Genomic DNA, 13,050 nt, shown 5'->3' with positions numbered 1-13,050 from the left:
TAACATTGGGGTACATAGGGGTGTATGTATCTTTTCAAATTAGAGTTTTCTCCAGGTATATGCCCAGGAGTGAGATTGCCAGATCATATAGTAACTTAGTTTTTTAAAGAACCTCTGTAACGTATGGAGGTTTTCCATAGTGGCTGCACCAGTTTACATTCCCACCAACAGTGTAGGAGGGTTCCTTTTTCTCCACACTCTCTTCAGGATTTATAATTTTATGACAAACCCACAGCCAACATAGTGGTTTATTTTCAGGACCTTTTAGTGATAGCCATTCTGACTGATATGAGGTTATGCCTCATTGTAGTTTTGATTTGCATTTCTCTGATAGTTAGCAGTGTTGAGCATCTTTTCATGTGCCTGTTGGCTATCTGTATGTCTTCTTTGCAGAAATGTTTGTTTAGGTGTTCAGCCCATTTTGTAATTGGGCTGTTTGTTTCTTTTGTTATTGAGCTGTTTGTACATTTTTGAAATTAATCCCTTCTTGGTCCTTCTCTCAGTCTGTAGTGTGTCTTTTAATTTTTTTTTTTTTATGGTTTCCTTTGGCGTGCAAAAGCCTGTAAGTTTTGATTAGGTCCCATTTGCTAGTTTTTGTTTTTATTTCTGTTGCCTTGGGAGAGTAACCTAGGAGAACATTGGGTAAGATTTATTTCAGAGAATGTTTTGCCTTTCTTCTCTTTTAGGAGTTTTTAATGTGATTTTAAAAAGAATTTTCATTACTTTTCCCTTTCTGATATTTCATTGTACGTGTTAAAAAATGCAACAGATTTCTGTATGGTAATCTTGTATCCTGCTACCTTGCTGATTTTATCAGTTCTAGTAGTTTTTGTGTGGAGTTTTTAGGGTTTTCTATATATATTATCATGCCATCTGCATATAATGACAGTATTACCTCTTCCTTTCCAGTTTGGACATCTTTTATTTTTCTTATCTCATTGCTGTGGCTAGGACTTCCAATACTATGTTGAATGGAAATGGTGAGAGTGGGCATACTTGTTTCAGATTTTAGTAGGAAGGCTTTCAACTTTTTGCTTTTGAGTACTATGTTGGCTGTGGGTTTGTCACAAATAGTTTTTATTATGCTTGGATATGTTCCCTCCATATCCACTTTGGTAAGAATTTTTATCATGAATGGGTGTTGAATTGTAGCAAATGCTTTTTCTGCATCTGTTGAGATGATATGTGGTTTTTGTCTTTTGTCAATATGGTGTATGTGTTGAACCATTCTTTTGACCCTGTGATGAAACCAGCTTAATCATGGTGTATGACTTTTTATGTGTTGGGTTTGATTTGCTAATACTTCCTTGAGAATTTTTGCATCTATATTCACCAGAGGTACTGGCCTGTAATTTTCTTTTTTGGTAATGTCTTTGCCTGGTATCAGGGTGATGGTGATGTCATAGAATCACTTTGGGAGTGTTCCTTCTCAGTCTTACGGAAAAGTTTGAGAAGGATTGGTTCAAGTTTTTCTTTGTATGTTTGGTAGAATTTTCCATTTAAGCCATCCAGTTCTGAACATTTGTAGGGAACTTTCTTTTTTTTTTTTAGTAATATTTTGGTCCCTATACTTTAAAAAATTTTTAATTTAGTTTTTAATTGAAGGATAATTGCTTTATAGAATTGTGTTGGTTTCTGCCCAACATCAACATGCATCAGCTATAGGTATACATATATCCACTCCTATTTGAACCTCCCTCCCAATCCCATTCCTCTAGGTAGTTATAGAGCCCCAGTTTGAGTTCCCTGAGTCATACAGCAAATTCCTATTGACTGTCTATTTTACGTAATGGTAATGTAAGTTTCCATGTTACTGTCTCCATACATCCCACCCTCTCCTTCCTCCCCATATCCATGTCCATAAATCTGTTCTCTATGTCTGTGTCTCCATTGCTGCCCCAAATAATTTCATCAATACCATCTTTCTAGATTCCATGTATATGCATTAGTATAAAATATTTGTTTTTCTCTGTCAAACTTACTTCACACTGTATAATAGACTCTAGGTTCATCCACCTCATTAGAATTGGCTCAAATGTGCTTCTTTCTGTTGCAGGGAGTTTTTAAATTACAGTTTCTATTTCACTTCTAGTGATCAGTCTGTTCAGATTATCTGTTTCTTCTTGCTTCAGTTTTGGTAGGCTGTATGTTTCTAAAAACTTGTCCATTTCTTCTAGATTGTTTAATTTATTGGCATATAATTGTCCATAGTATTCTCTTATGGTTTTTTGTATTTCTGCAGTATTGGTTGGTATTTATCCCCTTTCATTTCTTGTTTTATTTCTGTCCTCTCTCTCTCTTGTTCTTGGTCAGCCTGGCCAGAGATTGTGCACTTTGTTTGTCATTTCAAAAAACCAGGTCTCAGTTTTATTGATTTTTTTTTTCCTATTTCTTAATATCTATTTTAATTTATTTCCTCTTTGATTTTTATTAAATCTCTCTTCCTTCTGACTTTAGCTTTTGTTTGTTCTTCTGTTTCTAATTCTTTAGGTAATAGGTTAGGTTACTTGTTTGAGAGTTTTTCTTGTTTTGTGAGGAAGGCCTGTATCACTGTAAACTTCCCTCAAAGGACTGCTTTTCCTGTATCCCATAGATTTTGTATATAGTTATGTTTTCATTGTCATTTGTCTCAGGGTATTTTTAAAATTTCCTCTTTGATCTCGTTGATCCATTTTTTTTTTCTTAAGTAGCATGTTGTTTAGTCTCTGAATAATCACTTTTTTTCTTGTTTCTCAGTGGTTGATTTCTGACTTCATGCCATTATGGTCAGAAGAGATGTTTAAAATAATTTCTGTCCTTTAAAATTTGTTGAGGCTTATTTTGTATCCTTCAGTTCAGTTCAGTCGCTCAGTTGTGTCCTGACTCTTTGCAACCCGTGAATTGCAGCACCCCAGGCCTCCCTGTCCATCACCAACTCCTGGAGTTCACTCAAACTCACGTCCATTGAGTCAGTGATGCCATCCAGCCATCTCATCCTCTGTCGTCCCCATCTCCTCCTGTCCCCAATCCCTCCCAGCATCAGAGTCTTTTCCAATGAGTCAACTCTTCGCATGAGATGGCCTACTATGGGTCTAACCTAGAGAATGTTTTAATTGAAAAGGATGTGTAATTGAAAAGAATGTGTAGTATGTGTATTTGGGGGATGTAATGTGACTGATTTCAAATCAGGAAAGGAGTACGTCAAGGCTGTATATTGTCACCCTGCTTATTTAACTTACACCCTGCTTATTTAACTTACACCCTGCTTATTTAACTTATATGCAGAGTACATCATGTGAAATGCCAAGCTGGATGAAGCACAAGCTGGAATCAAGATTGCCAGGAGAAATATCAATAACCTCAGATATGCAGATGACACAACCTTATGGCAGAAAGCAAAGAACTAAAGAGCCTCTTGAAAGTGAAAGAGGAGAGTGAAAAAGTTGGCTTAAAACTCAATATTCAGAAAACGAAGATCATGGCATCCAGTCCCATCACTTCATGGCAAATAGATGGGAAAACAGTGGAAACAGTGAGAGCCTTTATTTTGGGGGGCTCCAAAATCACTGCAGATGGTGACTGAAGCCATGAATTAAAAGAGACGCTTGCTCCTTGGAAGGAAAGTTATGACCAACCTAGACAGCATATTAAAAAGCAGAGACATTACTTTGCCAGCAAAGGTCTGTCTGGTCAGAGCCATGGTTTTTCCAGTAGTCATGTATGGATGTGAGAGTTGGACCATAAAGAAAGCTTAGCGCCAAGGATTGATGCTTTTGAACTGTGGTGTCAGACTCACAAAGAGTCTGAGCATGAATGTCCTGAAAATACCAATTAAGTCTAACTGTTCTAATACGTCATTTAGGATCTCTGTTGCCTTATTGATTTTCTGTCTGGAAGATTTGTCTACTGATGTCAGTGAGGTGTTAAAGTCTCTATTATTGTATTCCGATCCATTTCTCCCTTTAGGTCTGTTAGTATTTGTTTTCTATATTTCAGTTCAGTTCAGTTGCTGCTGAGTTGTGTCCGACTCTTTGTGACCCCATGGACTGCAGCATGCCAGGCTTCCCTGTCCATCACCAACTCCCAGAGCTTACTCAAAGTCATGTCCATCGATCAGTGATCCCATCCAACCATCTCATCCTCTGTCATACCCTTCTCCTCCTGTCTTCAATCTTGCTCAGCATCAGGATCTTTTCAAATGTCAGTTCTTCGCATCAAGTGGCCAAAGTATTGGAGTTTCAGCTTCAGCATCCTTCCAATGAATATTCAGGAATGCTTTCCATTAGGATTGACTGGTTGGATCTCCTTGTAGTCCAAGGGACTCTGAAGAGTCTTCTCCAAAACCCCAGTTCAAAAACATCAATTCTTCGGCACTCAGCTTTCTTTATAGCCCAGCTCTTACATCCATACATGACTGCTGGAAAAACCATAGCTTTGACTAGATGGACTTTTGTTGGCAAATTAATGTCTCTGCTTTTTAATATGCTGTCTAGGTTGGTCATTGGCTTTTCTTCCAAGAAACAAACATTTTTTCATTTCATGGCTGCAGTCACCATCTGCCATGATTTTGGAGCCCCCCAAAATAAAGGCTGTCAGTGTTTCCATTATTTCCCCGTCTATTTGCCATGAAGTGATCGGACTGGATGCCATGGTCTTCGTTTTCTGAATATTGAATTTGAAGCCACTTTTTCCACTGTCCTCTTTGATTCTCATCAAGAGGCTCTTTAGTTCTTCTTTGCTTCCTGCCATAAGCGTGGTGTCATCTGCATGTCTTAGGTTATTGATATTTCTCCTGGCAATCTTGATTCCAGCTTGTGCTTCATCCAGCCTGGCATTTCACATGATGTACTCTGCATATAAGTTAAATAAGCAGGGTGACAATATACAGCCTTGATGTACTCTTTTTCCTATTTGGAACCAGTCTTTTGTTCCATGTCCAGTTCTAATTGTTGCTTCTTGACCTGGAAATAGATTTCTCAGGAGACAGGTCAGGTGGTCTGGTATTCCCATCTCATTAAGAATTTTCCATAGTTTGTTGAGATCTACACAGTCAAAGGCTTTGGCCTAGTCAATAAAGCAGAAGTAGATATTTTTCTTGAACTCACATGCTTTTTCAATGATCTTGAGTTATTGGCAATTTGAATATTGGCAATTTGATCTTGGGTTCCTCTGCCTTTTCTAAATCCAGCTTGAACATCTGTAAGTTCATGGTTCATGTACTGTTGAAGCCTGGCTTGGAGAATTTTGAGCATTACTTTGCTAGCATGTGAGATGAGTGCAGTTGTGCAGTAGTTTGAACATTCTTTGGTATTGCCTTTCTTGTGGATTGGAATGAAAATTGACCTTTTCCAGTCCTGTGGCCACTGCTGAGTCTTCAAAATTTGCTGGCATGTTGAGTGCAACACTTTTCACAGCATCATCTTTTAGGATTTTAAATAGCTCAATTGGAATTCCATCACCTCTACTAGCTTTGTTCATAGTGATGCTTCCTAAGGCCCACTTGACTTCACGTTCCAGGATGTCTGGCTCTAGGTGAGTGATTACACCATCGTGATTATCTGGGTCGTGAAGATCTTTTTTGTATAGTTCTGTGTATTTGCCACCTCTTCTTAATATCTCTGCTTCTTTTAGGTCCATACTATTTCTGTCCTTTATCGAGCCCATCTTTGCATGAACTGTTCCCTTTAGTATCACTCATTTTCTTGAAGAGATCTCTAGTCTTGCCCATTCTATTGTTTTCCTCTATCTCTTTGCACTGATCACTGAGGAAGGCTTTCTTCTCTCTCTGTGCTATTCTTTGGAACTCTGCATTCAAATGGGTTTATCTTTCCTTTTCTCCTTTTTCTTTCACTTCTCTTCTCAGCTATTTGTAAGGCCTCCTAAGACAACCATTTTGCCTTTTTCCATTTCTTTTTCTTGGAGATGGTCTTGATCACTGCCTTTTGTACTATGTCAGGAACCTCCATCCATAGTTCTTCAGGCACTCCGTTAGATCTAATCCCTTGAATGTATTTCTCACTTCCACTCTATAATCATAAGGGATTTGATTTAGGTCATACCTGAAGGCTCTAGTGGTTTTCCCTGCTTTCTTCAGTTTCAGTCTGAATTTGGCAGTAACAAGTTTATGATCTGAGCCACAGTCAGCTCCTGGTCTTGTTTTTGCTGACTGTATAGAGTTCTCCATGTTTGTCTGCAAACAGTATAATATTTTTATATACTTATATGTTTTTACATTTATAAGTATTTTAAATATTTAAATATAATTTTAAATATAAAAATTTATATTTATAAATATGTATATATTTATATAAATTTAGATGCTCCTATATTGAGTGCATATGTGTCATTGAATGTAATATCCTCTTCATGTATTGATTCTTTTATCATTATGTAGTGTCTTTCTTTAGCCTTTTTATGGCTTTTGTTTGGATATCTGTTTTGTTTATATGAGTGTTGCATCCCCCACTTTATTGTCATTTTCATTTGCATGAAATACCTTTTTCCATCTCCGTACTTTCCGTCCTTTGTCCTGGAGTGTCTCATTGGTTTCTTAAAAGAACTAGGTTTTGGCTTTATTGAGCCACTATTATATTTCTGTTTCCTCTTGCATTATTTGTTGTTTTTAACATTTTTTTAAAGATATATTTATTTTTATTTATTTATGGCTGTACTGGGTCTTCATTGCTCTGCACAGGCCTTCTCCACTTGTGGTAAGTGGGGGCTACTCTTGATGCAGTGCATGGGCTTCTCATTCCAGTGGTTTCTCTTGTTGTGGACCACAGGCTGTTGATGCATGGGCTTCAGTAGTTGCAACTCATGGGCTCTAGAGCTGGCTCAGTAGTTGTGGCGCACAGGCTTAGTTGTCCCCCCTCATGTGGGATCTTCCTGAACCAGGGATTGAACCTGTGTCTCCTGCATTAGTGGATTCTTTACCACTGAGCCACCAGGGAGGTCTGCTCTTACCTCCTTTTTTTCTCCTTTATTCTTGTGTGATTTATTTTGTTGTTTTTCTAACGTTCTTACTAGTTGAGATGGATGTTTACCTAATTAATTTTCAGTTCTTATTGTATAAAAATTTAATTTCTGATATATATCATTTTATCATACAATTCTAAGTATTTCTAAAGTTCCATTGTAATTTTTCTTCTTTGAACTGTTTTGTATAGAAGTGTTTTAAAAATATATTTCCAAATGTAAGAGAATTTTAAAATTGTATAATTGAGTTACACTATCATATTAATTTTCAGTATATATAGTGATTTGCTATTTTTATAGACTATACACCATACAGAGTTAGTATAAAATATTGACTATATTCCTTATGCTGTATATTACATCCCTGTAGTTCCTTATAACTAGTAGTTTGTACCTCTTACCTCCCCTTCACCTATTTCATACCTTCCTCACCCTTCTCCCATGTGGCAAACCACTACTTCGTTTTCTATATCTGTTCATCTTTTCTGTTTTTGTATATCTGTGGACATGTTTTATTTTTTAGATTCCACATATAAGCAAAAATATACAGTATTTGTCTTCTAGTAACTTTTAATTTGATTGCATTGCACTTACAGAATTTTGTGTATGTGATACTGGTTTTTGAAATTGTTGAATTTACATTTTGGCCTTCCATGTGGTTGGTTTTTATGAACATTCTATTGAAGAATGTCACTTGTTTGATGTTTTTAGTTCTGTGGATTTTTACAGTGTTCTGTGGATGATTGTAATTTATCTGTTCTCCTTTGACTGTTTTTCTTGGCTGTTATAGACAGTGCTTATCAAAACATTTTTATGTGTATCTGTGTTACCGTGTGAGTATATCCACAGGAAAAATTATACTAGTATATTTTCAAAAAGTATTTTCTTTTAAAATTAGGATCAAGATTGATCTAGTTTATAGTTTCAGTGTTGTATATGATTCTGCTTGTTTCCCTATGTCCTTGACTAGTCTTGGTATTAAAAAAAATATTTATTGGAATATAGTTGCTTTACAGTGTTATGTTAGTTTCTACTGTACAGTGAAGTGAACCAGTGATATATATATATATATTTCCACTTGTTTGGATTTCCTTTCCATAGAGCAATGAGTTCCCTATGCTATATAGTAGGATTTTCATTAGTTACCTATTTTACACATAGCATCAATAGTATATATACATGAATCCCAGTCTTCAGTTCATCCTTCCCCCCACCCCTGCCTCTTGGTATCCATATATTTGTTTTCTATGTTTGTGTCTCTATTTCTGCTTTGCAAATGGGTTCATCTGTACCATTTTTCTAGATTCCACATTTATGCATTAATATATGATATTTGTTTTTATGACTATTCATTCTCTATGACAGTCTCTAGGTACATCCATGTCTCTACAAGTGACCCAATTTCATTCCTTTTTATGGCCGAGTAATATTCTATTGTCTGTGTGTACCACATCTTCTTTATTCATTTCCTCTGTTGATGGAACTTTTGCTTGCTTCCCTGTCCTGGCTTTTGTAAATAGTGCTGCGGTGAACATTGGGGTGCATGTGTCCTTATGAATTATGTTTTTCTCTGGGTGTATGCCCAGTGTTGGGATTGCTGGGTCATATGGTCCTTATGTTTTTAGTAGTTTTTAGGAACCTCCATATTGTTCTCCATAGTGCCTGTATCAATTTACCTTCCCACCAACAGTGTAAGAGGATCTCTTTTCTCCCCACACTCTCCAGTATTTGTTGTTTGTAGACTTTTTGATGTTGGCCATCCTGACTTGTGTGAGATGATACCTCATTGTAGTTTTGATTAGCATTTCTCTAATAATTAGTGATGCTGAGCATCTTTTCATGTGTTTGTTGGCCATCTGTATGTTGTCTTTGGAGAAATGTCTGGTCTTCTGGTGGTGGTTTAGTCACTAAGTCATGTCCAAGTCATGTCCAACTCTTGCAACCCCATGGGCTGTAACCTGTCCATGGTATTCTCCAGGCAAGAATACTGAAATAGGTTGCCATTTATTTCTTCAGAGGATCTTCCCAGCCCAGAGATCTAACCTAGGTCTCCTTCATTGCAGGCAGACTCTTTACCAACATAGCTATGAGGAAAGCCCATTTAGGTCTTCTGCTAGATTTGTATTAGCAAACTGTTCAAGTCAGTCATGGTTGGGAAAAGTACATTCTTCTTTTGATTTTCAGTGTCTTTAATTATGACTGAGAGTCAGCATTTTTTTTCTTTTGGAGGACTACCTATTCTTATAGCCCATTTTTCTACTAGTCTACTCATCTTTCTTATTGCTATGTAAAATTCCTCCTATGCCATGTGCACGGCACATTTAGATGGTTTAAAGCTTACTTACCACCAGGATAGTTTTTTGTTATTTTGACTTGCTTCACATGTTACTTACTTTAGAAATGGGTGATGGATCATCTCGAAGAGATCATTTCATGAGAAGTGGATTTGCCTCTGGGAGGAGTTTGGGAAACAGAGGTAAGTATCTTTCTTTAATCATCTATTATAATAGCTGAATAGTGGAATGAATAGAGGCTTTTATGGTTGTTTCAGTTCAGTTCAGTCACTCAGTCGTGTCCTGACTCTTTGCGACCCCATGAATCGCAGCACGCCAGGCCTTCCTGTCCATCACCAACTCCTGGAGTTTACCCAAACTCATGTCCATCGAGTCGGTGATGCCATCCAGCCATTTCATCCTCTGTCGTCACCTTCTCCTCTTGCCCGCAATCCCTCCCAGCATCAGGGTCTTTGCCAATGAGTCAGCTCTTCGCATGAGGTGGCCAAAGTACTGGAGTTTCAGCTTCAACATCATTTCTTCCAAAGAACACCCAGGGCTGATCTCCTTTAGGATGGACTGGTTGGATCTCCTTGCAGTCCCAGGGACTCTCAAGAGTCTTCTCCAACACCACAGTTCAAAAGCATTAATTCTTTGGCTCTCAGCTTTCTTCACAGTCCAACTCTCACATCCATACATGACCACTGGAAAAACCATAGCCTTGACTAGATGGACCTTTGTTGGCAAAGTAATGTCTCTGCTTTTGAATATGCTATCTAGGTTGGTCATAACTTTCCTTCCAAGGAGTAAGTGTCTTTTAATTTCACAGCTGCAGTCACCATCTGCAGTGATTTTGGAACTCCCAGAAATAAAGTCTGCCACTGTTTCCACTGTTTCCCCATCTATTTCCCATGAAGTGATGGGACCAGATGCCATGATCTTAGTTTTCTGAATGTTGAGCTTTATGCCAACTTTTCACTCTCCTCTTCCACTTTCATCAAGAGGCTTCACTTTCATCAAGAGGCTTTTGAGTTCCTCTTCACTTTCTTCCATAAGGGTGGTGTCATCTGCATATCTGAGGTTATTGATATTTCTCCCGGCAATCTTGATTCCAGCTTGTGTTTCTTCCAGTCCAGCGTTTCTCATGATGTACTCTGCATATAAGTTAAACAACCAGGGTGACGATATACAGCCTTGATGTACTCCTTTTCCTATTTGGAACCAGTCTGTTCTTCCATGTCCAGTTCTAACTGTTGCTTCCTGACCTGCATATAGGTTTCTCAAGAGGCAGTTTAGTGCAAGGTAAATCTGATATAACTTGGTGTATAGTAGACTTTGTTGGGATGATGAATTTTTTTTTCAATACCAGTATTCTTTTCACTGTTTTACTTTTTAAGATAGTAGAAAATAGTTGAATTGATTAGATGGGTAGATTGATTAAAGAGAGTTGCTTCCTAGAGCAGCTTCCTAGAGCTTCTGCTTAATGTGTTGATGGTTTTTGTTCCCATTTGGCATGGGAGGAATGAGAGAAACTCCAGAGACTAGAATGTGAAGGACCTCTTTCTTAAGTTTTATGTTTCTCATGAAAATGCAGTATGTGAAACAGTTCTGTTGGCTCGCTAGTATTAAGAGGTTGTTTTTTCAAAATTCAAAGTTTTTATTGTCACTTTTAGAACAACCAGCACTAGATTTGACAGAAAATGACCCAGCAAAATACTTTCCTCCATTCCATTTTTAGATTTGTTGTTAAAATGCTGAAAATATTCTCACTGTATTTTAGTATAGTGCAACAAAATATTATTAGAACCTCAAATGGTCATATGAATTTTTAAATAAATTTCTTTTATGGGATGCCGTAAGCTAAGGTTAATAGTTTTAAATATACATGATACTTATTCTTGAATTTATTAAATGTTAGTTTTTGAAAAACTTTGGTATTTCTATATATTTTTATTCATTGGCAACTGAAAGTTGGTCTATGGTATTTCATTTGCTACTTGGAAAACTTAATTTTTTAAGATAGAGTTAACATAAGTGTGAATTTTATGCTTTGACATATTCTACTAATGAAATTTGTTGAAGATACATATATATTTTTTTGTTTTTAAGCCTGCATATTAAGTAAGAAGCATTAATGTTTTGGACCATGTAGTTGTACTTAGAGAGTCAAGTGTGTATTTTGTTTGCTACTACTAAGAAGTAACAAATACCTTAATATGACACTCAGGGAACTACTTAATATTTGGATATATTTTAAAATCCTAATTTAGAATGATATTTTTTGATACAGACTTCTAAACATTGTTGAATAGAGCCTTTTTAAATGAGAAAACCATCACTGAGATTTTACTATGAATTGTTATATTGTAGATTTAAATACATTAAATTTCTGATCAAAACTCTCTGTGAACATTGATACTTTGAAAAGTTATTTTTGAAAAATCTGAAAAAGGATGAATATATGTATATGTAAACTGAATCACTTTGTATACCTGAAACTAACACAAAATTGTAAATTAACTGTACTCCGATAATATTTAAGAAAAGAAAAAAGTTATCTTTAATACTGCATATAATCCTGGAAATTTATAGAAGAACCACACCTATCCCAAATGATTCAGTTTAACATTCTAGTTCGTTTCAATCTCTATGGTATTTTTTTTCACAACTTGGATATATCTAGTAACGTGGTTCTAAAATTGACTTTTAATTACCTAACATATATATTGACTAGCTTTTTATCTTCTGTGAAGTATGGCCTAAAAAGCCTTAGCTTTCTGAATCACATGCTTTTTTAGAATCTGATAAAAATACTGATAGTTGCATATACACAGTTTTACATGTGGCATTAGGAGTTTCACAGATCTCTTAGCTCCTCTGTATTAGGATATTACAGATGTAGGGAAGATAATTTGTGAAAATAACAAGATAATGATAATTATCCCAGTGATAATTTAAAGTGGCTATTTATAATGTTTTGGGTGCTTAAGTTTATGTTTTAAATAACTGCTGCTTAGCATAGAAACTCTGCCCTCAAAATTCTTAATTTAGTGGTAGAGAAGCACATGGAAAGAAATATTGCTTAAAAAGAGATACACATAGTATGCTGTGGGAATGTGATTGATGAATTGATTACAGTTGGAGGACTGAAGGAGGACTTCACAGAAGAGGTGGGTTTTGAATTAGGCTTTTGAAGAGTGAAAAGAATTTTGCTAGGAAAAATAGGAAAGCAAGGAATGTCATGCTGAAGGAATAGCATGTAGGAAATAGAATATATTAGAAGTTCACAGTGTGGAGTATGGGAAGTTGTTTTATGAGTTAAAATGTTGGGTGTTCAGAGTTGTATCAGTCAGTTCAGTTCAGTTCAGTCGCTCAGTCGTGTCCGACTCTTTGCGACCCCATGAATCACAGCACACCAGGCCTCCCTGTCCATCACCAGCTCCCGGAGTTCACTGAGACTCACGTCCATCGAGTCAGTGATGCCATCCAGCCATCTCATCCTCTGTCATCCCCTTCTCCTCCTGCCCCCAATATCTCAGAGTTATATAGTGGGATATTGCCGGCGTCCAGCCCCGGTGGATCCAGGGAATTTGAAGCGGGGACGGCGTTGGCGAGGATCAGGAAACAACTGCTTAATTAAACTTTAATTAAGGATATAAAGAGTAATGGAGTAAGGATAGCTCAGTGAGGAAATTCAGTGGAGAAAAGAGGCTGAATAATTCAGCCAGAAGGTAAGAGAAAGAACGACATGGTGAGACCAAGTTTCGGTGAACAAGGCCCGCACTTTATTTTCCAAAGTAGTTTTTATAAGTTATGCATAGAG

At 36.8% G+C, this 13,050-nt stretch overlaps 1 protein-coding gene across 5 annotated transcripts in view; it reads left to right on the top strand.

The window, feature by feature from the left end:
• DDX4 (DEAD-box helicase 4) overlaps nt 1-13,050 on the top strand; it is a 66,366-nt gene that overhangs the window by 14,870 nt on the left and 38,446 nt on the right. For 3 of the 5 annotated variants that reach the window (XM_061393500.1, XM_061393501.1, XM_061393503.1), the window contains one exon: nt 9,353-9,430. The exons of the other annotated variants lie outside the window; for them this stretch is intronic. In XM_061393500.1, the coding sequence (XP_061249484.1) occupies nt 9,353-9,430 (78 nt within the window). The remainder of the gene's footprint in view (nt 1-9,352; nt 9,431-13,050) is intronic. 5 annotated transcript variants of the gene reach the window in all.

Source organism: Bos javanicus, chromosome 20, assembly GCF_032452875.1.
Source record: "Bos javanicus breed banteng chromosome 20, ARS-OSU_banteng_1.0, whole genome shotgun sequence".
Classification (NCBI taxonomy): Eukaryota; Metazoa; Chordata; class Mammalia; order Artiodactyla; family Bovidae; genus Bos; species Bos javanicus.
Note: the sequence above shows the minus strand (reverse complement) of the source record. Positions and strands in the feature narration are given on the sequence as shown.